This window comes from Gymnoscopelus braueri (assembly GCF_963280865.1).
Source record: "Gymnoscopelus braueri genome assembly, chromosome: 11".
NCBI lineage: Eukaryota > Metazoa > Chordata > Actinopteri > Myctophiformes > Myctophidae > Gymnoscopelus > Gymnoscopelus braueri.
Window position 1 is genome coordinate 21,958,757 of NC_137613.1, and position 25,129 is coordinate 21,983,885.

The following is a 25,129-nucleotide window of genomic DNA, read 5'->3' on the forward strand; positions in this document are numbered from 1 at the left end:
ACTATCTTTCTTTATTTTCCCTTTCTTTTTGGAGGGTTGGGATCTACTTTGAAAGCGAAATTGTAGCATCTGAACTGGCAGCTGTGATGTCTTTTTTTTTGTCCTCCCCTTACAGAGCTTTCATTAGTTATGGAAAACAAATGCAGAAAAAAACATTTTATTTTTGCTTTGTTATAATTTTTTTATTTTTGACTGCTTAAAGCAGGTAAGGGGATATTGCGATGCTTTAACATGGGGTTTGGTTCGGGTGGGGTTTGCATAAGCCAAGTCTTGATTGGGTGCTTTTAATGGCATCTTGACTTTTGATTTTTCCTCTCTCTCTCTGGTACTTAAACTTTCAGTATAACAGTGGCACAACAGCAATAGTTTTATTCTGTCCCAGTCCTCCTTCCCACCCCCAAAGTACACATTGTGAAATACTTGGGCAATTTGCTTGCTTCTTTTTAAGTGCTGGAGAGAGTACCAAACTTAGCTTAGGTGTACCAGAGGAGTTTCTTCATTGTGATCCTCGTGACACTGTTGATGTTTCTGTGATGGATAATCAAAGTGATGTAATTGTTTTGGAGAACTTGCTCCTATTTCACTAGGGCAATCTTTATACGAGGTGTTCAGAATCACTTTGAGGAAACAAATTGTAAATGATGAAATGTTTACACATGTCGTTTACAATTACAAATATATATATATATATATATATATATATATATATATATATATATATATATATATATATATATATATATATATATATATATATATATATATATATATATATATATATATATATATATATATATATATATATATATATATATATATATATATATATATATATAGCGCTTCATGGTGGTGGAGGTAGACTTTTGTTTTAAATATCTATACTGACTTTCAGGATTTACATTGAAGCAAAACCAAAAATGTGTGTTAGTGTGTGTGTGTGGGAGAGGGAGAGACATGCGGACAAATGTGTGCAAATAAGGTTTGTGCGTTCTAGTGGATGAAAGATGTTATGCGGGTGACTGAGAAATGTTTACATGCAGCTTCATATAAACAATCTGCTCTAGAACAACACAAGCATTAGATTAACTGAATAAGACATTTCAATTTGTTTGTTTGAAGATATTTGTTTTCAGAGTTCCATCAAAGAGTTCCATGGGCTTCTGAGGTCTAGTTGGACTATTTGGGTTCAGTTTATTTTGATCAACGTTAAACTTGTCCCATTAAGATTGAGGCTGCATGTAATCATAATGTGTATGTCAGGTTTCCTTGTTGTGCTTAAATGCACAGGTTGTTTTATGTTAGAGACATACAAAATCAAGTGTGGTTCCATTCAGCAGGGATGTGTTTTCTTTTTTCCCCCTCCAAAATATTCAGGATTATTGTTTTCCTGCATATTTTAACTTTTTTATATCTAGTTTTGTTCCTGATCACATCCCTTATTTGTCTCTCGTTACATATTCACCCTTGTGACCCAAGAACAGATATGCCAAAAGTATTCTTTTTTTTTTGTACCCCATGAGCTGGGTCTAGAGTGTAATTGTTCAGGATTGGAACGGACAAACATTCAAAACCTTTGTTGCAAAAATGTGTTGGCAGCTTCAGATCCCCCCCTCCATCATAAATGGCTTATAAATGTTATTCCCTTTGGTACAAATTTTTACTTTAGATTTCAACCATCATCAATAATTGGCTGCTAATATCTGGTCACTGGTCACAAAGGAGATTATGTTAATGACACAAAAGAATGTTGAAAGAGATGTAACGTTTGTCATCTGGTCAAGTGGAGATGTATGTCTCGTGTCCCATATGTTTGTGCTTCTCTTAACCACTTTCAGCCTGGCATCCCTGTTATTGGCATGTCGTTTATAGGCAAAGATTTTCAAAAATGTTCAAAATAGCAGATCTATGTGCGTTGCATTGCAACACATTGTGAGCTTGTAGATCCGCTATTGGACATTTTTAAATAGGGCTTAAGTGGTTAAGGCAGGTGTTTTTGTTTAAATGGGGAGGGAAGGGGTGGGTTGGGGCAATATTTGTTTGAAACTCATTTTGGAAAAGGGGTAACCATGTTCAGAAAAGTATTGTGAACATTGAATAAGAACAAGGAAAATGCTTTGAAATTGGGGTACAAAGTCAAATTACAGGGGTTACAGCTTTTGGGGTTTGGGGAATTGTTCATTGATTGAAATGGGCAGCAGCGAGTTTCCTTTACCCCCTGTTTTATTGCTGCTGTTGCATAGTGAAATTGAACTGGGTCTGTTTTGTAGATTCGCCATGCTTCGTGAGGTTTCAGCCAAATTTACTAAGACACTTTCAATATGATTTGTGCATTTGTATGCTGTTAAAAAAAAGTCGAACATTGATTATCAAAAAGTGATCCTTACTTAAATTGGCGGTCAAAATTCATATTGAGCTGTTATAGCTACAGCATAACCCCAAATGGTACTTCCTCATTCACTTGAGTGGACAAGGCTTTTTTTAGACACCAGATAGTCCTGTATTCTCTACTTTTTGTTAAGTTAATAACTTAAAAGACAACTATGTTTTCAGTCCCAGTTCAAATGAAAAACTAAGGACTTAAATTGGGTCTATCTATAAATCTTCTGCCCCCTCTCATTGACCAAGTAGGTGGTGTATTTTCTTTCTCCACACTGTATACATGGCACAGTATAATAGATCTCCGTCATAGAGATCAATAGAAATTCAAAACAATTATTTTGATTGGCGTATATTTCATCAAAGAAAAATGTCCTTCATTTTGTGTTTGAATATCCTAGCCTCCCTATAAATGTGGTGAATAGAGGAACAGTATTTCAAGAACTTGCTGATCACTCTGTTCTGCTGACAATGCAAGGGATGATGAAACTAAATAAATGTAACTGTCATTCAAACTGTTTTGGTTTTGTTGTGTTTGTATGTGTAGACCGCCATTAGGACAAAATGCCACAATTGTAGTTGGCATACAATTAGACGTATTTATTTTATATTTTTATTATTTATACTGAACTCTTGCTACTGCTACAAACAACACATGATGCAGAATATCTTTATCACTTATCTCATGAGCCATCATAGAACTAGACTGGTGTCTAGTTCTAATTCATTCTACATATTCTAATAAGATTCCAGTTAAGCCAGACCTTTAAGAAGGGGAAATGATTTTGCCAAGGAGAGCGAGCATAGTGCTGTGTGGAAAAACTGCAACAATACTGACATTTCAAGGAACTTTCACTTTGCTATGGTAACAATCCTGACCAGGGCAGGAATTTTACGGAGGCCATGAAGGCTTTGGCCGTCGTTGCTCTTCAGTTTGGCCTTCTGCCCTTGAAATTACATGACCTAAGTCCACAGTTGCCTTCATACCCAGCCCACACTGTCCCAACTCCAACTGATTGCACCATTTCTCCTTTGCCTCTTTCCAGTCAATATGATTTTTTTTGGGGGGGGGGGGACTTACCCATAATCTCATGCCCATCTTCAAATGAGTCCAGTGACTCTGATTAGTCCTGGGCTGAGCATGTGTGTACTTTTGACTCTGCAAACATTGATCATTTGTACATGCATGTATTAAAAAAACATAATAGATAACATTTTTCATTTTTGTGGCCTTCCTGCCCTGGCATTTGGCATCTGTGCCCTCCAAAAAACGTACAACATCAAAAGCCAAGTGGCCATGCCCCTAAAATGATGAAATTCCAGGCTTGATCTTGACAGTCCTGTGCTGACTTTGACCCAAGACCCCCATGTTTGCCAGTTGACCTTCAAACTACCCCTTGTTTTACAATAAGGCCGCATCCACCCACCCACCCTATGGCTACACATTGCAACCCAACGCCCTGAAGTCAACCACCAATCTGTGACCTACAAACTAATAGGACCTCCCCTTTGCAGTCGGCTACATTTTGATTAGCCAATCGTTGTTGGGAGAAGGCGTGACCAGACGCTGTAAACCACGCCCCAGAGTTTGTTAAGTGCTGGTTGTAAATGACATGATTGGCAGGTGTTTCAGCCAAACGGATCTTCTGAACGAGATCACTTGTCCAATCACTGTGGCGAATCACAAAAAGAGGTGGGTCCTTGCCCCTGCCGGATGTAACCTACTCGTTGCATCGTCCTCTGGAAATCACAACGTGAGTATCTAACATTAGCTGGCTGGTTTAGAACATCAATTCTCAATGAAAATAGCAAAAGTGGACTTGGTATTTTCGCCGTTAGCGATGTGACTGACTGGCATTTCTTGTACCTAAAAAGGAGAAGTGTGTGTCGTGTGTAACAGTGTCAGACTTGTGAAATTGTGCTGAATGGAAGGCTAGCAAGCAAGCTACACACCTGATTTAGCATTAGCAGCTTTGCTAACGTTAGGTGACACAGGCGATTAAGGCGAACCATCTTCATTAAAAGCGTCTTTAGTAAAGGAAACTGTAAAGTGACCAATGTCTGTCTTGTCCATTCATAATCTAGTGTTGTAAACTAATATGGTTTGCTTACCATGTATCTGTTTATCTCCCATGACTGAGTATGGACTATCTATCTATCCAATGAAAGAAACTATTGCAATTATTGTCCTTCAGTGTACTAGCAAACGGATGTTTACACATACTCAATCGTATCTGGTGTGATTCTTCAATCTTCTGACACTCTGGACATATGTCTATATATTATAGTGAAGGCCTTGTGCCAATATCATTTTCATACTTATACATAAGTAAAGATGTAGGTGTTTTGACTGGCAGTGGTGGAAAAAGTACTCACATTCTTTACTTAAGTAAAAGTAAAATACTCTGTTACAAGTAAAAGTCTGGAAATTTGTACAAAAGTATTGCCATCAAAATGTATTTATAGTACCAAAAGTAGGAAGTACTCATTATGCAGAATGTCCCATTTCACAAGTTTTCACAAATAAAATGTATAAAGATCTTTTGAAAATAGCATATCTACAAAGGCTGAAGTGGTTAATGTATGTTTTGTAATAATCAAAATCTAAAAAAGGTTTTCAAATAATTGCATTGGAGTAAAAGTACAATATTTGTAGTATAAGTACTGAAAATTGGAAATACTCCAGTAAAGTAAAAAATAAAAATAAAAAAAAAAACCTTAACTGTACTTAAATACGGTACTTGAGTAATGTACTTAGTTACTTCAAACCACTGGTGGTTTGACTGGTTTCTCCTTCTTCCTCTCCCCAGTCATAATGGGCAGTGTATTGGCCGCCAGTTCCAACCCGCCACCGGCCTCTGGCGGTGCCCCTGGCCCAGGGTTGACGGTACCCCCGGGGTTCGGTATGCCCACGGTGTCTCCAGTCATACCCTCTGCTGGGGTGGCAGAGACTGAAACTCCATTACCCAACCCCGGGGCATTTGAGGAGTGCCATCGGAAATGCAAAGGTGAACAGAGATAATTGTATTCAATTCAATTCAAACTTTATTCCAGACACAAAAAAAACAAAACGTAAAATCATACATTGAGGCTGACTCCAGTGTTTACGCAGCCTGGACGAGTACCGGAGACAGCTCTTCCCAGGATTGACTATATCTATATTCTCAATCTTCGCTACTCTAACCATAACAAAATGAAAGTGATAACGCAGCAAATTTTTGTTATTGCAAAACAAAGGTACCAATTTGGCTTAAATGCTACATTAGAATACAACAATGTCAGTTAAATTAAGAAGAACAATTTCTGTGCCTTGTGTTAAAGTTATTATGCAATTGACTGGTACTTCTGTCAAGTTTCAACCCCTAATCACTTGTCTCTCTCAGAGGTTTTCCCTATGCAGATGGAGGGTGTCAGGTTGGTGGTCAACAAGGGCCTCAGTAATCACTTCCAGGTCAGTACATTTCACCAGGGATCCCCACCAGCTTAGAATCAGAAACACTTTAGGTGGCTGCCATTAATAAATGTTCAGGACATTATTTAGCTTTCTTATTGGCAATGTACAGATTTTGCAAATATTGTGGAACAAGGAATACAAACGTCTAGATTTTTTTGTTATTGTATGAACATCTTGAACTGTTCCATGGCAATGTAATCAAACATTAGACTAAAATGTTTCTCTTGGCCAGAATTAATTGTTTAAAAGATTGTGCACTTGATAAATGTTCATGTTTAGGAAAGTCACTTTACCGTAATATGTTTTCAGCTCTAATTAACTATCCAGTATTTGCTTATTTTTTTGTGTGTTGCCAGCCCAGGCTGGGTGTAAGATTTATACTAGTTGTTTGATCACACTTAACTGTGTATTTTCATTCATCTGTAAGGTGAATCACACTGTGATGTTGAGCACCATGGCGGATTCCAGCTATAGGTTTGGCGTCACGTATGTTGGAGCTAAGCAGACAGGTCCCGCAGAGGTATGCAACTACTTCTAATATGTATGTATGTATGTTTGTACTATACAAGTTGTGTATATTTTACTGTATTTCTGTCATCTTTTTTTATTTATTTTGCAAAAGCATTCATCTGTGTGTTGGCATTCAGTCTTTTCCAGTGATTGTGGGAGACATGGACAACAGCGGTAGCCTTAATTCCCAGATCATCCACCAGGTCTCAGACAGAATACGTTCCAAACTGGCCTTCCAGGTAAGACCTTCTGTGTCGCCTGTTCCTTTATTTAACCAGGTTTGAGCGTCACATCTGCTGTTAATGGAAGTGCAAAAGTCTTCTAAATCCTATGAGTTTTCTGAAAAACACATGTCGCTATTTCAGTGGTGCTCAAACATTTTCATGTCAAGGACCCCCAGAAATGATATGTATTTGGCCCGCCAACCCCCATCTCAAAATATTTTGTTCCAGGGACCCCCAGAAGCGAAGATTTGAATTAAAAATCTTTGAATATATACGTATATTCAAAGATTTGCACAAATGTTAGCAGACTTGTTATGCAAAAATAGCAGATGTACAAGCTCATAGCGTGGCACAAAGTCACGCGCTATGAGCTTGTACATCTGCTTTTTTTTATTTATCGTGACACACACACTCTTATATTGCTAAAATCTAAAATGACAGATGACAAATGTGTTTGTCTGATGATGGTGGAATCACAGAAGGCTCAGCAGTGCTCTGAAGCTATATTAAAAAATACACCCCATTGTTACATGGTGATCTCTTCATTCTTTTGTTTTTATAAATGTTATGGTTCTGTTTTCAGACACAGCAGCAGAAGTTTGTGAACTGGCAAGGTGATGCTGAGTTCAGAGGGGAGGATTTCACTGCAGCTGTTACCCTGGGAAACCCAGATGTCCTTGTAGGATCTGGTAGGTCAGCGCGCGCGCACACACACACACACACAGACCAACATAGGATGCGCTTAAAATGTGCTCAAATAAGATCTTGACTATTTTCAACACAATGTCATAATGACATGACATGAAACGTGTCTCGCGATATCTATGTCTTCAAAAACATGTGTACTTTGTTATTTTTTGTTTTTTCTTCATTTATTGTGTTGCCATGGTGTTGGGCTAACAGGGCTCAGTCAAACTTAAAGGAGTATTTCATCCAAAAAATGACTTATTTTCTATCAATTACACACCCCATGAAGCCTTGAATTCATGGAGATTATTTTAGTTTTTGTCGCATTCCTGAGAAGGTAGGAGACTCAAATGCAGGTCAATTGAGTCTCCTTCCGGAGACGCCGGAAGTCAGCAAATTAATGGCTTAGGAATGCGACATAAAAATCTCCATGAATTCAACACTTGATGAGGTGTGTAATTGATAGAAAATAAGTACTCCAACAGTTGGCACATACTCATAGTTCCAATGCACATTCTCAATTGATTTATTGAGACAAAAACAAACGTTTCAGCTGTCCATGGGTCAAGACTGCTTTAAAATGTTGCATCAGAACAATGATTATGCAGCTGGCAACCTTTTATTGACAAACACAGAATGAATTTATCTACTGACCTGCAAAAGGGTACCATAATTCCTGGAGAGTAGTCTTCATTCAGTTGGTGGAAACCCTTCAAGTAACATGATAAAAACAACATAAATCACTTAAGCTAAAGCTTAACATCACTTTTTTTACCTTGTATTTCTTAGGAATTGTCGTCGCTCACTACCTCCAGTCTATTACCCCTGCCCTGGCATTGGGAGGGGAGCTAGTCTACCACCGCAGGCCAGGAGAGGAAGGCACAGTCATGTCTCTAGCTGGCAGATACACAGGTGAGCTACATCTCACCAATCTAACATATCCTTGCTAATGTCATTGTGATCAGTTAAAGCACACCAACATAAATATTTCCATAGTGGTCCTGAAACTACTTGTGTTTTTGTAGATTTTGAAGTGCAAGAAAACCTTGGGTAGAGGTTCGGATTGTATAGTTACCTTGCCACAATGTAACTGGTGGGCGAGGTATCAAAAATAGTTGCTCCATTGATTCGAAATTGATCATTAAAAAATGTGCTTTGTTGTACGTTGAAAAAGCTCTCAAAGTCACTCTTTTAGCCCGTGAACGATATAGAGCATCACAAAACCTTGTGCTTTTGGAGTTACAGCATGGCAAGGTAAAGTACCAGGTCCTGGCACTGTACCTTCTTCAGGGTGTTCGTCAGGCATTCTTCACACCCTGCAGAAGGCACAAGCTTTGATCGATTGAATACTTTATTAACTAGATCGTTAACAGTACATGTCAGACAAAATGTACAGCCAAAAGTGCTAAAAGGATAACACAAAAAGTATTGGGAGGGCATTGTGGTCCATTGTACTCAATTCATCAATAAGACATACTAATACATACATTACTTTAACGGTATAAGCTCCAGTAGCAGAAAGTAGGGGAGGGAGCAAGTTGGTGGGGGTAGCAATCTAAGACCAGTTGTAATTTGAGCTGACATGCGTTGGTGTATTTTTTGTCTCTAGCCCATTGAATTGAAGGCCTCTTATACTTTTAAACCTACCCTGCCTGGACCTGTATTATGCCTTTTTGGTCATAACCTTTCCTTTTTTCCTGCTTTCAAAAAGTGTTGTTTTTGAGATTTCCTACTAATGTGCTATAGATAAAGTCAACATTATTATGAGGAAATTATTATTGTGTGGGTTTGTTCGTTTGATTTAAGCATCATTGTTTTAATGTTGTTTTCCTCTCCTTTGCAGGCAGTAACTTTGTTGCCACAATGACACTAGGGGGCGCTGGGGCTCATGCTTCATACTACCACAGAGCCAATGACCAGGTATTACTCAGCCCTCTACATCTCATGTTTACATGAAAGTGGTACTTTTGAACCTATTCACACAGTGGCCATTTTTCTCTAACGACATACTCTGGAGTGGTAAGCCAACAGAGTGGGGTTTCCCACTCTCCCAAGTGTTATGTTGGGACATAATGGTTTCTGTGTGCGAAAGTAGCCAATTATTGTGCGTCTTGCCTCGTATGCAGTTTCTGCACATTACCGTTTCATTTCCATTGTGTACCCTACGTATTTGTGCTACTTCTGAATGCGAAATACTCTATTCACCATGATAGTAATTTCCCCATGTCTCAATCTTCCACAGCTGCAGGTGGGCGTGGAGTTAGAGGCAAGCACCCGTATGCAAGAAACTAGTGTATCTTTTGGCTACCAGCTGGATGTACCTAAAGCCAATTTACTATTCAAAGGTACAGCTTGTTTACACTTTCCTTGTCTTAAAAAACTTCTAATTCTGCCTGCACCGTGTTTCATGTCTGCATTTTCTATCTATCTTCTCTATCTTTCTTTCTGTCTTTTTTTATTTAAAATGAAATACTGCCCTATTTATTTCAAGTAATGATTCATTTCTGTTTACTTTCCCTCACCCAGGTTCAGTAGACAGTAACTGGGTGGTGGGAGCCTCATTAGAAAAAAAGCTGCTTCCCCTGCCTCTCTCCCTTGTCCTGTGTTCCTTCCTCAATCACCGCAAGAACAAGTTCCAATGTGGATTTGGGGCTACCATTGGTTAATCTAACTGGAGCAAGGGGAGACAGGGTCTCCAAAAGGACTTCACAGTATGGACAGATACAACATGTCATGTATAGATTATGCCATCAATACTATACAGTGTTTGCATCACCTCCACTTGTGTCCTATGTCTTGACAGAGAAGATCATTATTATGTTATACAATTATACCATCTTGTGTGCTTAATGGGCTCATCGGAAGATAAATATGTAAATAAATTCAATTTAGTAGTATGAAAATTAATCAACCAAATGATCAAAACTGAGTTATGACAGATTATTTGTCAGAATATTGAGTAAAATTGAAAATTTGGTTCTAGACATTGACATGCAGAGACCAGTCCTGGATACTTAAAGTCGAGCTGGAATGGTATTTGGCGAGTATTTAACTTCTGTTGTGACTTATTTGCTATCAAAACAGGATAGGGAGGCAAGGCATAACATTGAGCGGAGAGCTACTGTATGCGTGTCTCAGCCAATCACAGCGATGGGGCAGGGTTGTTGGTCTTTTACCCATCTATGAATGTTTAGCTCGGGCTTGGTGAGCCACCATGAGTCCATGAGCCGCCTGGAGGTCACCTGGGCCATAAAGTAAAGGATAGTAAACGCTGAATGGGAATTCTATTACTGAATTGCCTATATCTCTCTTCAAATTCTTTCGGAAATGTATAACCCTAAACGTAAAGTTGTGCAAATGAAAGGGTTTCGGTGCTTAACATTAAAATGTATATGCTGTCTTTTACTGACGGTATATAAGCATCAGATAGATGACCCAAAGTAAGACAGTGAACTCTGGAATATGCCTGTCAGTCACCCCCAGCAATAAATGTGCAGACTTAATGAGTGCTCCAGTGTCTTACTATGGGTAGTCTATTTGAAGTGCCCAGGTAAAACATTTTTTGTTTGTTTTCAGAAGCGCATTTTAGTGTACTGTTTAATCTGTAAAATGACAGCACCACCCTCTAGTCTAGTGTCTGTAGCATAATGATTCTTATCTCTGTGTGAAACATTGATTTATGGGCAGATGTAATGATTTATTGGTTGAAATTGGTGGGTACCTGCTGATGTAATCATGTCATATATTTTGTTTTACAGGAATTAATCAAGATATTCTGTGTCCAAAGATGAAAATAAAATTGCGCATATTGTTAAATAGGTTCCCAGAATTATGGCAGAAGAGTTAAAACACATTTGTCATTTCAGCTCGACTTTAACATAATCCATTGTTCCTTGGAAAGTATCCAAATACAGTGCTCATTGTTTTTCTCTTAGTTCAGTGCCTGTACTCCCCCCCCCCCCCCTTTTTTTTTATTTTCTTCTTTGTACTGTAAAAGTCAGTCTTGGCATGAAACAAATTAAGTCCTATTTCCTTGTTTGAATGGAGCTTTATTGTTTAGGGGAAGGATCGCGATTCACAATCTGTCACTGTAAGTTTGTTTAGTTTTTACATTGTTTTTCCTCATGGTACATATGTGAATGGTATATATTACATGTATATATCTATTGGAAAACATAAATCCCATTTCTTACAAAAAGGAACTGGTTTTTCATTTATCCAGTTTAAATATGATTTGTTTTGTGTGTTTAAAACCTCTGGCGCCTGCTTCTATTAATCATAAATACCTTGTCACCCTGTTACAGTTAAAAGCTTTTCTTAACAACGGAATGAACTACATTAATATTTTTCTTGTACCTCATACTAGGAATGATGGAAACGGTGAAAGCGTATTTGAAATGGAATTTCTAGGTCCAATGGAGGTAGTGAACTCCAATGTGAACTTGTCTCATAAGGCTCTAAATACTTCAATCTCCCAGCTTGTATTGCTAAAACTGGGTGAAAACAATTGCAACTGCATTGCAGTACAAGTAGGCTGGTTCTTCATATTGGGGCAGTGACATGATTTGTCCATGTCACTGTTCTTGAACCCAGTGTGTATCATTGCCAGCCAGGTAGTCCTGAGACAGTGTATGGGTATTGTTTGTCCTATTCTATACTCAGGATAGCACTGAGTGAAATGATCTACAGGGGGCTTGAATGTCATTACATTATGTATTGCCAACCCACGTCCTGGAACACAAGTTCTTAACCTACCATTCTCATCACTAAGAAACAATGCAACAATATCGCCTTGCGGCACGGACTGCAAATGTAGAATGATCTTGCATTCAATGGCGCTGTGGGAGTATGTGAACTGTGTTTGCCGGGTCTACTTGATATTGTAATACATCTTCATCTGAAAACGCACTCATACATATTCATTCTGTTGGGTCAGTCTTATAAAAGGGGAAATATCTTAATATACTGTACATCAACACTGGATGACACCATGGATATTGATTACTGACTTGGTATACCTCAAGCAAGACGCATGCTGTTCCCAAGGCTCCTAATTACATCAGGTCTCATTATACACGTTATCAGTTTTCTTGGTATTGCAGTAACCAAATTCCTTGTGAAAGGCAGATTAGGTCTGTTGCATGAAAAGGAACCCTGCTGCACCCTGTATATTGTGTGTGTGTGTGTGTGTGTGTGTTTCATAGTTTCATTTCAATAGTAACAATCTTTTCCTCCTATCTGACTGTTTATGACGTAATATGAGAATGAAATTAAATTGATGGGACACAGGAAATCATGAACGTGACTGGAACATTTTAATGAACAAAAATATTTTACGATGGCAAGCATACATACAATAAATAAAAAGGAAAATTGTCGGATGTTGCTGCAGGATGATACAAGGTGCAAAGTCATTCATTCATTCAAATGTAAACATTTTTGGTCATTGATGACAGGGAAGTCTTTTCTTTTACTGGGTGGTCTTGGTGAAGGACTCCACCAGAGCAGCCAGCTGATCCTTGAGGTCCTGGGCATTGACATCCAAGTTGGCCCTCAGCTCCTCTCCATAGGGGGCCAGGTTCTGCTGGATCTCTTGGGTTTTCTGGGCCAGCTGGGTCTGAAAGCTCTGGGTCAGGGGGAAAATGCTTCTCTGGAACTGCGCCAGGCTCTGGTCCATCTTCTGTTTCAACTCCTCAGCGTTGGGAACCATCTGGGTCTTCAGCTCCGTCATGCTCTTGTCCAGGCTGGCCTTCAGCTGCTCAGTCTTCTGGAGCAGAGTGGCTCTCAGGGCTTCTGTGTCCATGGCCTCTGCGTAGGGGGTCACATCTCTCCTCAGCTCCTCCACCTGCCTCTGGAGGTTTGCCCTCAGCTCCTCTGTGTAGGGCTGCAGCTGGGCGCTCATGGTGTTGAGCTCTGCCTCCATCTGGGCCTTCAGTTGCTCGGCCTCCTGGGAAAGCTTGGTCAGGAGGTCCTGAGTCAGGGGAGCCACCTGCTGACGCAGGGTTACAACGTACTGGCTCACGGCATCAGCACTCTGAGAAATCCTAGAACTGTTCAGAGACAGACAATTGTACCATGTTAGTACATGAATGAAAGAACCATAATCTGTAGATGAGTGTATTACTATAAGCTGTCCACAGCAGTGCTTTCTCAGGCGCTGAGAAATAATGGTACGATAATTTGCGATGAGTAGTGTGTTCATTGTTGCTCAAAGAAATACTGATATAAAGGTATGGAATGAGTCTGGAGAATATTGTGTGAAAATGTTAGGTTGACCGTGTTACATGCTGCTTTTATAAATTGAGACTTACTTGATTTCATGTCCCAGCTCAGACTGTCTGATCTTCTCCAGAGAGTCCTCAGCAGTGAATGTGACCTTGGCCACGTAATCCCAGAATGCATCTTTCACTATGTCAAGTTGGGCCATGGGCTGCTGCTGCTGCCACAGGATGTTGGCATTGCAAGCTGGAGAATAGACAGATTATTTACCACAGGTTACCGCAGCACTATATTTGCATTAGTTAGTTAGTTTAGTTGACTGCTTCGTCACCTTCTTAAACTAATGGCCTAAGTCATTTTTTGTCAGTCCTCATGACACTGGCCACCTCTGGTAAAATCGCCTATATCCTAATTGAAAAGGATCATGCTGTTCCCTCCCCTTTTAGTATAATGGCTCCCTAGTGTGAGGTAGGCCAAAATAGTCTGGAGTCTGGAGTAAATCAGTAAATCATTTGGTAAGTCAGGTTTAATCCCATTTAAACATAATTTGTTATAAACGTTTTGGGTGAAATGATTAAGAAATATCATATAGTTTTGTCTTGGATCAGTTTTTATTTTTTTCTGAAAAACTTAAAAAAATTACTTAGCCCATTAGTTTAAGAAGGTGACAGTTTGTCATATGATTTATTTATATTTTGAGTTACTATAACAGATGTCTGTAAGCTGCCTGATGCAAAATGTTTACTCACCAGAGAAAAGAGTAAGTGCGAGGACCACGAAAACCTTCATGATTGATGTTGGCTGAGGAAGATGAAATAACATTTCTTAAATAATCTGTTTAACTTGCAATCATTTATTCATGGTTTGATGGACATGACTGAATTATTACAAAATGTCTTACCTTGTATAAAGGATGCTTGCTTATCCTTGTCTATGTGCCGGCACAGTTTGTGTGGCTCAGGTGTCACTGTGGAACTTTTATAGCTGTTTTGATGGACAAAGTCCCCCGTAGTGTGCCCTGCTGTACGTGTTATCACTTATGCCTCTCCACGTCATATCCTCTGGTGCCTAGAATTTTATCATGTAAATACAGCATGCTTCAACACCATTTTCAGTTACTCTGCTTTCCAAACATCACTTTTGTAGAAACACTTACTACCAAGCATTTCAGTTACACAAGTATTACTTAGTCAGATACAACCTTGTACCTTATAAATGTCTGCTTTGGCATTTGTGCAGTTGGCCCACAAAGATGAGCCCAATTCCACGTATGAGACATATTCCTTGTATGTGCCAACATACCTGGGCAATAAAATAGTCATATTTTTCCATTTAGGGGGTCTATGCTGGGTCAATTGTATAAGATAAATAGTTTGTACTAACATGTTTCTAAGTCATCTTGTGAAGTTGTGATATTACAGTGTGGGCGTGTGTGGATTATTTGCAATGTAGATGACCACAATATTGACCTTTATTGACAATTAAAAATAAAGATTTGGATCATCTTTAATATCATTTTCCTTGTTTTCCTAAGTGTGACAGCTGTAACTCACTCCCTTTCCCCTGCAGGTGGAAAAAGGGTCACACTAGATGTCTATGACATTTGTCTCTCAAAAATGTTGAACCTAAATGTTTCCAACCTTATCACTTTGTCCCAGTGGTAATCACTGTTTAAGGATACAAACCAACTAAGGGCCCTGGGTGGGTCAGCATTGCAACCAGACTTCACCCAGATAACCTCCACACAGGGTCAGATGAGACTATTGGATCAAAGTCCTTCTCAGACAATGACATGCTCAGTCTTCATTTAAATCTGAGAGTGGAAATGGACTCAAATGCACCCGTGGGAGTTTTAACACAGAGCTTTAAATAGTGCAGGTTACATGGGGTTAGTGCATTTGAGGTTGCAGGTGTCAACGTTCACACCAACTCTTGAAAGTGATTCAGTCGAGACAGTGTGCTGTTTGTGTGTCAGCATAGATAACCTACCAATCAAATTATACTTTTTACTTTTATTGTGTATTTTATATGATTACATTAGGATACATTATATTGCTACTTTCTTCAAAGTTATGTTCAGCTTTTGTTATAGAGGGGGATTTGTTTAAAATGTAGTTATTTCTTCATCTTTTTTTGGTAAAATGCAAAAGTTTGTATAAATGTAGGAGGGAACTGTACAGAGTATATAGGTAGGTATATAGGTGTGTGTGTGTGTGTGTGTGTGTGTGTGTGTGTGTGTGTGTGTGTGTGTGTGTGTGTGTGTGTGTGTGTGTGTATTATTTTTTATATATATTATTATACACACACACACATGAAATCAAATGTAATAAAACTAAACATTTCAGATACAGTTGGAACCAATAAAAAGAAGGGCAAAAAATAAAATATGTTTAATAAAAGAATCACAAGTAATGTCACATCTGTGGTTAAAATGCCATGTAGAGTAGGCTACATGGCATGACATAATAATTCTGTTTTTCTTATTCATGAGACTGTAGTGACGTCAGTGTATAACCCTGACACACTGTCCTGTACAGTCCAACAGTGGAGTAGTGATTATGATGTGGAAGTAAGGCAGAGCTACAGCAGGGCACTGACCGCTGGACTTCGTCCCCATATGTTGCTGCAGCTGTGTCTCTATACAGTACGTCCTATATATACTCATCCTCAGTCCTCCAAACACACACACTCAACGCTGCAGGCTTGTACAGGTAAGACATGAAAGTGGATGTTGATGATTTTGTTGTATGGCTGTCAGCAGTGACTTTGGGGGTAGAGTGCCTGCTTGGGATTCGGAGGTTTCCCCGGTTTGATCCCCAGCTCCATGTCAAAGTGTCCTTGAGCAAGACACTGATCCCCTAACTGCTCCTGATGAGCAGGTTTGGTGCCTTGCATGGTTTCCTCTGCCGTCAGTGTGTGAATGGGTGAATGTAATGCACATTGTATGGCCCTTTGGATAAAGGCCCCTATAAAATGCACCATTTACCTCAAGGTTCAGCCTATTGTCCATGTATTTTATCATGTTAATGTGCTGGAGACAAGGGGTCATGGTGCTTACATGAAGGATAATTCATACTTCGAGCTGATTCTCAACTGAAAAAGCTGACGATTTCGTTTATGTATAAATGAGGAATTAGTGTTAGTGTCAAATGATTGGTAAATCTATTTGTTGTCAGGATACTAAAAGGTGTCGGGATGTTCCTGACATTTTCCTGACATTTTCTAGTAATTATTTAAACAACTCACTGACTAACAGCTCCCTGTAGGGAAGATCCCGCAGTGACATCTAGGAATACATATCCTCCTCTATCGCACGCTGTTCTCTCCCTGACTCTAGAGAGAGTACTGAGAGTAGGCCGTGTCTTTATGTGTCGTATACTATCTGGAATTGCATTAAATCTTTCTTTGCTTTTTATTTGCAGTGTCAATCATGAAGTTCCTTGTGCTACTGGCCCTCGCTGTGTTCACTGGTAAGAGATGATGGAGGTTTAAACCAGCAGTACATGTATAGCAAATGCATGTCATAAATGTACAGTAAATGATATTCTCTATTAACTGTATGTGAATTGTGAACCATCTCTTTAGCAGATTGCAATGCCGACATTGTCTGGCAGAACAAACCCAATCAACAGCTCAACATGGTGAAAGATGCATTCTGGGACTATGTCTCCAAGGTGACATTCACTGCCGAGGATTCTCTGGAAAAGATCAAACAGTCTGAGCTGGGACAGGAAGTCAAGTAAGTCTCTTAAGTCTTCAACCATCATACAAATGCTGTAACTTGCATTCTGATGATGATGAGAGTTTGATACAATGAAGAACATTGTGAAACCTAGCGATCCAGCATTCAAATTGTCACATCTCTGGTTCTGTGTCCACAGCACCCTCATCTCTGAGAGCACCGATGTTGTCGACAAGCTCACCGTTGTCCTGCGTGACCAGGTGGCTCCCCTGACCAAGGACCTTGTAACAAAGCTTTCCCAGGAGGCCGAGCAACTGAAGACCCGTGTTGAGACTGAGCTCAATGCCATGAGCGCCCAACTGCAGCCCTACGCAACGGAGCTGAGCAGAGACCTCCAGAGGCAGGTGGAGGAGCTGGGGAGAGAAGTGACCCCCTATGCTGAGGCCATGGACCCAGACGCCCTGAGGGCCACTCTTCTCCAGAAGACTGAACAGTTGAAGGCCAGCCTGGACAAGAGCATGACAGAGCTGAAGACCCAGATGGTTCCCTATGGCGAGGAAATCAAGGAGAAGATTGACCAGAGCCTGGAGGAGTTCCAGAGGCGTATGATCCCCCTGACTGAGGTCTTCCAGAGCCAGCTGGCCCAGAAAACCCAGGAGCTCCAGCAGAACCTGGTCCCCTACGGAGAAGAGCTTAGGAGGACTCTGGACATCAAAGCCCAGAACGTGAAGGAGCAGCTGACTGCTCTTTGGAGGTCCTTCTCTAAAATGGCCATGTAAATGGATTAACAGCTTTTCTGTGTCAGACAGAATTTGCTCACCAAATAAATGTCATTTTTCCCATTGTATTTAACAAATGGTAGAGGCAAAAAGTCTCCCATTTGTATTAGTATTTATATGCTCTTGAAAAGAGGAATTTATTTGTATTTTATAACAATGCCAGACAGCATGTATCTACTCCACTTCTGTGAGTGTTTACTGTGTCAAATGTTTTCTATAAAGCATCAATAAAGAAGTTAAATGTATTCTGTATGTTGTCTACGAGTACAGTAGCAATCATCAGTTTCAAGGAGGGAAACTGACCCCCAAAACGACTCTGTTAAGTGATACTGCAAAACCTTCCGATTTTAAACTCTCAGAGTTTAATTAAAATTCAGGATTTTCCGGTGAAATATGTAGTATTTACTTAAAACAAGACAACATACAAATTATCCCTAATGATATTATATAAAGGCACTTATTGAGACTCAAAGGGAAGAAGAGAAAGTGACAGAATGCAATGATCAAGTGAGATACTGTAACTTACTACATCATCCTGATGTCATTCTTTACCAGTCTCATAGGTATTATTAGAATATCATGCTCAGATGAAAGACTATACATTCAACAGTGTGACTACTGATCCAGTGAGCCAACAGGCTGCAAAAACAGAAGCAGAAAGACGAGACAGACAGATAAAAGCAAAACAGTAGCAATCAAATGAAAAGCTAACTTAAAGTAGTGATGACTAATATCTGATATGTTACTGCAAAATATGCTAAATAATAAACACTTTCATGAGTTCAACTTGTTTCAAAATTACATTTTGAAACAACAGAATATTATTCCCTTGTTTCATGGTAAATAAATATTACATAGATAATGTGCAAATATGCAAAATAAGTTCATCTTAAGAAGTGGTTTCAACAATATTGGATCATTATTATAGGCCTACAGGTGAAAATATGTCAGCAGTTTGAAACACTTTCATTAGTTCAACTTGTTTCAAAATCACATTATTCCCTTGTTTCAAGATATCACTGAATTCGGTATTTCGAAATATCACTGCATTTGGTCTGGGATATGGGTTGATTTGAATTAGAATTATTTTTTGATATCTGCCTTCCGATAAACCCTTTACAAAGGAGACATGTTTATGGTTATGGGTATCACAGCTGAAACCAAAGGTAATGACATTAATAGTAGGTATGTTTCATTGAAGCAAAGATTTGAGTTAAGAATTTGCTTTAAAATAATATATATATACAAAGATTTGCACACATTTTCATGATTTTTCTAAATTAGCAGATATACAAGCTCATGAGCTTGTATATCTGCTATTTTTGAATAGCGAAAGAAATCTAAAAATGACACAGATGTGTTCCCGGTCTTAATGGGTTAACAAATCTATTAGAACAGTTTGTGTCGATTCATTGATATATAAGACTTTTATTAAATTAAAAACTAAAATCTGTCTCTGACGTAAAGAGGGCTCATGAAAAAAATAAGTGTGCCTCTGCTCTGTGATCCTTTGGACTCACTACCGTATTTTCTAAATAGTGTGAACTGTGTGAAAAATATTTAAATAAAAACCCTCCCTCCACATGGACTCTGCCTTGTCGTGGCGTGGAGGCTTGTGTGCCTCTGTGACTCTTGATCGCGGAGGTCAGAGATCACTGAGGTCAGACCAAAGAGTCCAAATCCACTTGTGGTGTTATGGTACCAATCTACTGCCCCTGGTGGATGATGTGTGCTGCTGGCCCCACCCACTGACCACCAAGTTAGTAGCAGAACACACGCACGCACGCACGCACGCACGCACGCACGCATGCACGCACGCACGCACGCACGCACGCACGCACGCACGCACGCACGCAGCACACACACACACACACACACACACACACACACACACACACACACACACACACACACACACACAGTGAAATTCCATGTATAAATGTTCTGTGACATTATCCTTGCTTCTGTTGTTGGAATAAAGCTCTAGTCTAACCTAAGTAATAGTATTAAGTTCTAACCAAGTGATAATAACAATAATGATAATAATAATAATTAATAGTGATAATAGTAATAATAATGAATTATACTGAATGACTTTTCTCTTTCACTGCTGTAGAGTGTGACTGACTCTGCTGCCCCCTGCTGTCCTGACTGACTTCCTGAACAACATGGCTGTGAGTCCCTCATCAAAGACACTCCTCACATGTCCAACACTTTACAATGGACGCATTATTTAGTCACAAGGTCTTGCTAAAGATAGGGAAGTGATATTCCTTTGTTAAAATAAGTGTTGAATAACGATATGATAGTAATCATTGCTATAGATTGTATATTCAGTAACAGTTTTAAATACATAATTATTAGCTCCAATCGGAACCTCTCCCTCCGCTACTGCTCCGAGATGAGGTTCCACACAGCTTGGAGCCTGTTGGTCGGGACATTTTAGAATATTTTCCACTATACATGATTCTTACCCTTTTCCGCACATCGTATCCAAAAAGTAAAAGTATTCTACCCTGCTCTCAGATGTTTTAACTTCTAGCGGAAAAGAACATCTAAGCGACAGGTTGGACGGGGGTTGACTGGCCACAGGCTGACTAAATAAGCGACTTTAAACGCTTGTTTCAACCCGTCAGTTAGATTTTCTTTTCCGCTAGAAGTTAAAACATCTGAGAGCAGGGTAGAATACCTTTACTTTTTGGATACGACGTGCGGAAAAAAGTAAGAATCATGCATAGTGGAAAATATTCTAAAATGTCGAAAAAGGGAAAGGTTACAAATGGGGCTACATAATTATGGACACCCTAGGGTCACCCTATTAGGGTGTCACTTATTGGGATTTTTGCCTGTCAACGATATACAGCTACATTTTAACAGTGGTTCAACATGATTTTGTATGGCACTGTACTATCCTCCAATAGAAAGTTTTGTATGATGCTGTACTATCCTCCAATAGAAAGAAAACACATACACTCACAATCTCAAAAAGACACTGGTATGGAACTCCTGGTTTACTAGGATGGGGTTCAATTCCCTACAGTGTCCTACTGATATTATCTTTCATCTATGATATTGTAGTTAACTATCTCTCTCTCTCTCTCTCTCTCTCCCTCCCTCCCCCCTCTCTCTCTCTCTCTCTCTCTCTCTCTCTCTCTCTCTCTCTCTCTCTCTCTCTCTCTCTCTCTCTCTCTCTCTCTCTCTCTCTCTCTCTCCCTCCACTTTTAAAGGAGTACAATTCTAAAACTATGAAACATTTCAAATATTCCTTTTCCGGCAAACATGTCCACAGTAAGATGAACATTTTAAAGTTTGAATGGGGGTTCTAGGTGTAAGTAAAATACAAAAAAGAAAGTCAAAACCACAAAGAGACATGGTGTGAGCAGCTGAGAGATGGTGTAGGCGTCCAAAGAGTGGATTCTCAGCACAGAGGTTCCATGTTCAAATCCCAGTTGTCCCATGAGTCAATGTTGTAGTACTTTGAAATTTTCAAGGCCAAACTACAAAAAAGCAAGTCAAAAGCACAAAGAGACATGGGAAGGGAGTGGCTGAGAGATGGAATACTGGTCTAAAAGTTGGACTCTCAGCACTGAGGTTCCATGTTCAAATCCCGGTCGTTGTAGTACTTTAAAGTTTTCAAGGCCATTATACAAAAAAGTAAGTCAAAAGCACGAAGAGACACCTGCTGAGGGCCCAAAGGTGCGTTGGCGCAGTGGTGTGGTGTGCTTGATCGGTTGCCTCTGCTACAGACAGTTCGCAGGTTCAAGTCCCATGCCATCAATGGACTGGAGGACCATCGGGGGGACTGCGTCCCTCCCCTGTTTCCTGATAGTGAAAGGTGGGGGGTTATGTCTGAAAGAACTCTGCCCAGCTTGGGTTTTACAGAAGGACACTCAAACTCATTCAGTGCCATCGAGGTCTTCTGTGTGATTCAAAGGCTCCGAGTGCCTCTGATGTGTTTTCAGTGTTTTTGCAGTTTTCAGTGATCCACCAGATGGCCCTGTTCGCAAAACCATGTGATCCCCAAAAAACGCCCTGCTGAGCTTCTACGGACGGGCTCAGGGTGTGTTTCTTTCTGTAAAACCCTAGCTGGGCAGAGTTCTTTCAGACATAAACCCCCACCTTTCCCTATCAGGAAACAGGGGAGGGACACAGTCCCCCCGATGGTCCTCCAGTCCGTTGATGGCATGGGACTTGAACCTGCAAACTGTCTGTAGCAGAGGCAACCGATCAAGCACACCACACCACTGTGCCAACGCACCTTTGGGCCCTTAGCAGGTGTCTCTTCATGCTTTTGACTTACTTTTTTGTATTTTGGCCTTGAAAACTTCAAAGTACTACAACTTTGAAGTATGGGACGACCGGGATTTGAACCTGGAACCTCTGTGCTGAGAATCCACTCTTTAGACCCCTACACCATCTCTCAGCTGCTCACATCATGTCTCTTTGTAATTTTCTCTTTCTTTTTTGTATTTTGGCCTTGAAAATTTCAAAGTACTACAACTTTGAAGTATGGGACGACCGGGATTCGAACATGGAACTTCTGTGCTGAGTGTCCAACTTTTAGACCAGTACTCCATCTCTCAGCCACTCCCTTCATATGTCTCTTTGTGCTTTTGACTTGCTTTTTTGTAGTTTGGCCTTGAAAATTTCAAAGTACTACAACATTGACTCATGGGACAACTGGGATTTGAACATGGAACCTCTGTGCTGAGAATCCGCTCTTTAGACCCCTACACCATCTCTCAGCTGCTCACGTCATGTCTCTTTGTAATTTTCTCTTTCTTTTTTGTATTTTGGCCTTGAAAATTTCAAAGTACTACAAATTTGAAGTATGGGACGACCGGGATTCGAACATGGAACTTCTGTGCTGAGAGTCCAACTTTTAGACCAGTACTCCATCTCTCAGCCACTCCCTTCATATGTCTCTTTGTGCTTTTGACTTGCTTTTTTGTAGTTTGGCCTTGAAAATTTCAAAGTACTACAACATTGACTCATGGGACAACTGGGATTTGAACATGGAACCTCTGTGCTGAGAATCCACTCTTTGGACCCCTACACCATCTCTCAGCTGCTCTTACCATGTCTCTTTGTGATTTGACTTTCTTTTTTGTATTTTACTTACACCTAGAACCCCCATTCAAACTTTAAAATGTTCATCTTACTGTGGACATGTTTGCCTGAAAAGGAATCTTTGAAATGTTTCATAGTTTTAGAATTGTACTCCTTTAAAAGTTCAGAGATTTATAATGGAGGCCGAAGGAAGATTTTGGGACCCCAGTTATCCCCCAGTTTAAATGTCCATTGCCATTGACAATGCATTGGGCGCTTAAACTTAAATATTTAAAAAACTACAAATCATTTCAAAGTAAAACATCTCAAGGATGCATGTCCACAGTAAGGTGGAATTTTTGAACTGTGAATGGAGTTTCTAGGTGAAAGTGTTTTTTTTAGGTCCCAAAATCTTCCATCGGCCTCCATTATAAATCTCTGAACTTTTAAAGGAGTACAATTCTAAAACTATGAAACAATTCAAAGATTCCTTTTCAGGCAAACATGTCCACATTAAGATGAACATTTTAAAGTTTGAATGGGGGTTCTAGGTGTAAGTATGTAGCCTGCCAAAGTTTGTACTTTTTCCCCCATTAAATGTCCATTGCCATCGACAATGCATTGGGCGCTTAAAGTTAAATATTTCAAAAACTACAAATAATTTCAAAGTAAAACATCTCAAGGATGCACGTCCACAGTAAGGTGGAATTTTTGAACTGTGAATGGAGTTTCTAGGTGAAAGTTTTTTTTTGGTTTTTTTTTAGGTGCCAAAATCCTCCATTATACATTTCTGAACTTTTAAAGGAGTATATTTCTAAAACTATGATTGATGATTGAACATTTCAAAGATTCATTTTCAGGCAAACATGTCCACAGTAAGATGAACATTTTAAAGTTTATATGGGGTTTCTAGGTGTAAGGGTACGGTCACAACGAAGTTTAATTCTACCTATAATATGGGCAGATTCTGCCAATGCTTTTCAATGGGAATGGTCCATTCTCCGCTGCGTTGAATAAATGCACACAGTTTTGCCTTCCTGGATGATTATTCATGTAATAGTATGTAATTAAATATAAGATAACTTAATTCTGTCCAAAAAATATATATACAGTATATAATATATAATATATATATATATATATATAATATATATATATATATATATATATATATATATATATATATATATATATAATATATAAATATATATATATATATATATATATATATATATATATATATATATATATATATATCATTTTGATTGATTGGTGGGCCAGTCAATATTGTGCCGCAGGCTGGAAGTGGAAGCTGAGTTTGAGTATCACTGCTATATGACATCAATACAAATATGCCATGAATAATGATGTTGTCAGTGCCGTTTATAAAGCCCTGCATTGACTTTTTTCAGCCAGCAGGAGACCACTTACAGAGTTCTGACCTGGACGTCGTGTACACGTCCTATGGACGGCGTATCAGCGTTGTATAAGATGTCTGGTTGTTTTGGGGTTTTTCGTGGTTACTGAGGTCTGACCTGGACGTCATATAGACGTCGTATGAACGGCGTGTCGGCGTTGTTGTATTTGAAAATAGCAGATCTACAAGCTCACAATGAGCTGATAATATGAGGAAACAAGAGTTCCTCATATTATCTATAATATTTTATAGGCAAAATATAATGTAGGCGAGTCACTTAGATAAGAGATACATATCAGACGATTCACCCAGGGAACGAGAATACATTTAATAACGAATTGGATAATGTTTTAAACCATGGCATATATGTTACCCTAGAGCAGGGGTCTTCAAAAGGGGGTCCGGGGGACCACTTGAACCCCAGCATCCCCTATAGTGAAGAAGTTTGGTGTAGAGGCAAAAAAAAAATACAGAGCCAAATGTCTAATGATTAATGCTTTGATGTAAACGTACATTTTATATATATATATATATATATATATATCTCGATACCTGCCATGGCTGGACAACCCTGTGCACCTTACTTGCCGAGACGAGAATTGGAGCTGTGGCCCGGCAAGCCGTGTGGCTTTTGATGCCAAAGGACAGAGAGGTGTCCACCAACTATCCACTGCCCTACGGCACCCCCACACATTTACACATGTTTCTTCAGTGCTTTTAAGTGTGGTTTCT

General features: G+C 39.5%; 3 protein-coding genes across 3 annotated transcripts; 2 read left to right on the top strand and 1 right to left on the bottom strand.

The window, feature by feature from the left end:
* Positions 1-4,037: 4,037 nt before the first annotated feature.
* tomm40l (translocase of outer mitochondrial membrane 40 homolog, like) lies at positions 4,038-11,449 on the top strand. The gene is made up of 10 exons (XM_080442005.1): positions 4,038-4,130; positions 5,187-5,384; positions 5,760-5,827; positions 6,258-6,350; positions 6,478-6,579; positions 7,148-7,253; positions 8,041-8,163; positions 9,095-9,171; positions 9,494-9,596; positions 9,778-11,449. The coding sequence occupies exons 2-10, from the start codon at positions 5,192-5,194 to the stop codon at positions 9,915-9,917; spliced, it is 1,005 nt and encodes a 334-aa protein (XP_080298131.1). The 5' UTR covers positions 4,038-4,130; positions 5,187-5,191; the 3' UTR covers positions 9,918-11,449.
* Positions 11,450-12,721: 1,272 nt separating this feature from the next.
* Positions 12,722-16,756, bottom strand: LOC308095519 (uncharacterized protein; the record flags this gene model as incomplete). The annotated part of the gene is made up of 3 exons (XM_080442576.1): positions 12,722-13,301; positions 13,563-13,716; positions 16,717-16,756. The coding sequence occupies 3 exons, from the start codon at positions 16,754-16,756 to the stop codon at positions 12,722-12,724; spliced, it is 774 nt and encodes a 257-aa protein (XP_080298702.1).
* A 144-nt stretch (positions 16,757-16,900) lies between these two features.
* Positions 16,901-17,931, top strand: LOC308095520 (uncharacterized protein; the record flags this gene model as incomplete). Its single annotated transcript, XM_080442577.1, has 3 exons — positions 16,901-16,940; positions 17,056-17,209; positions 17,352-17,931. The coding sequence occupies 3 exons, from the start codon at positions 16,901-16,903 to the stop codon at positions 17,929-17,931; spliced, it is 774 nt and encodes a 257-aa protein (XP_080298703.1).
* Positions 17,932-25,129: the final 7,198 nt, after the last annotated feature.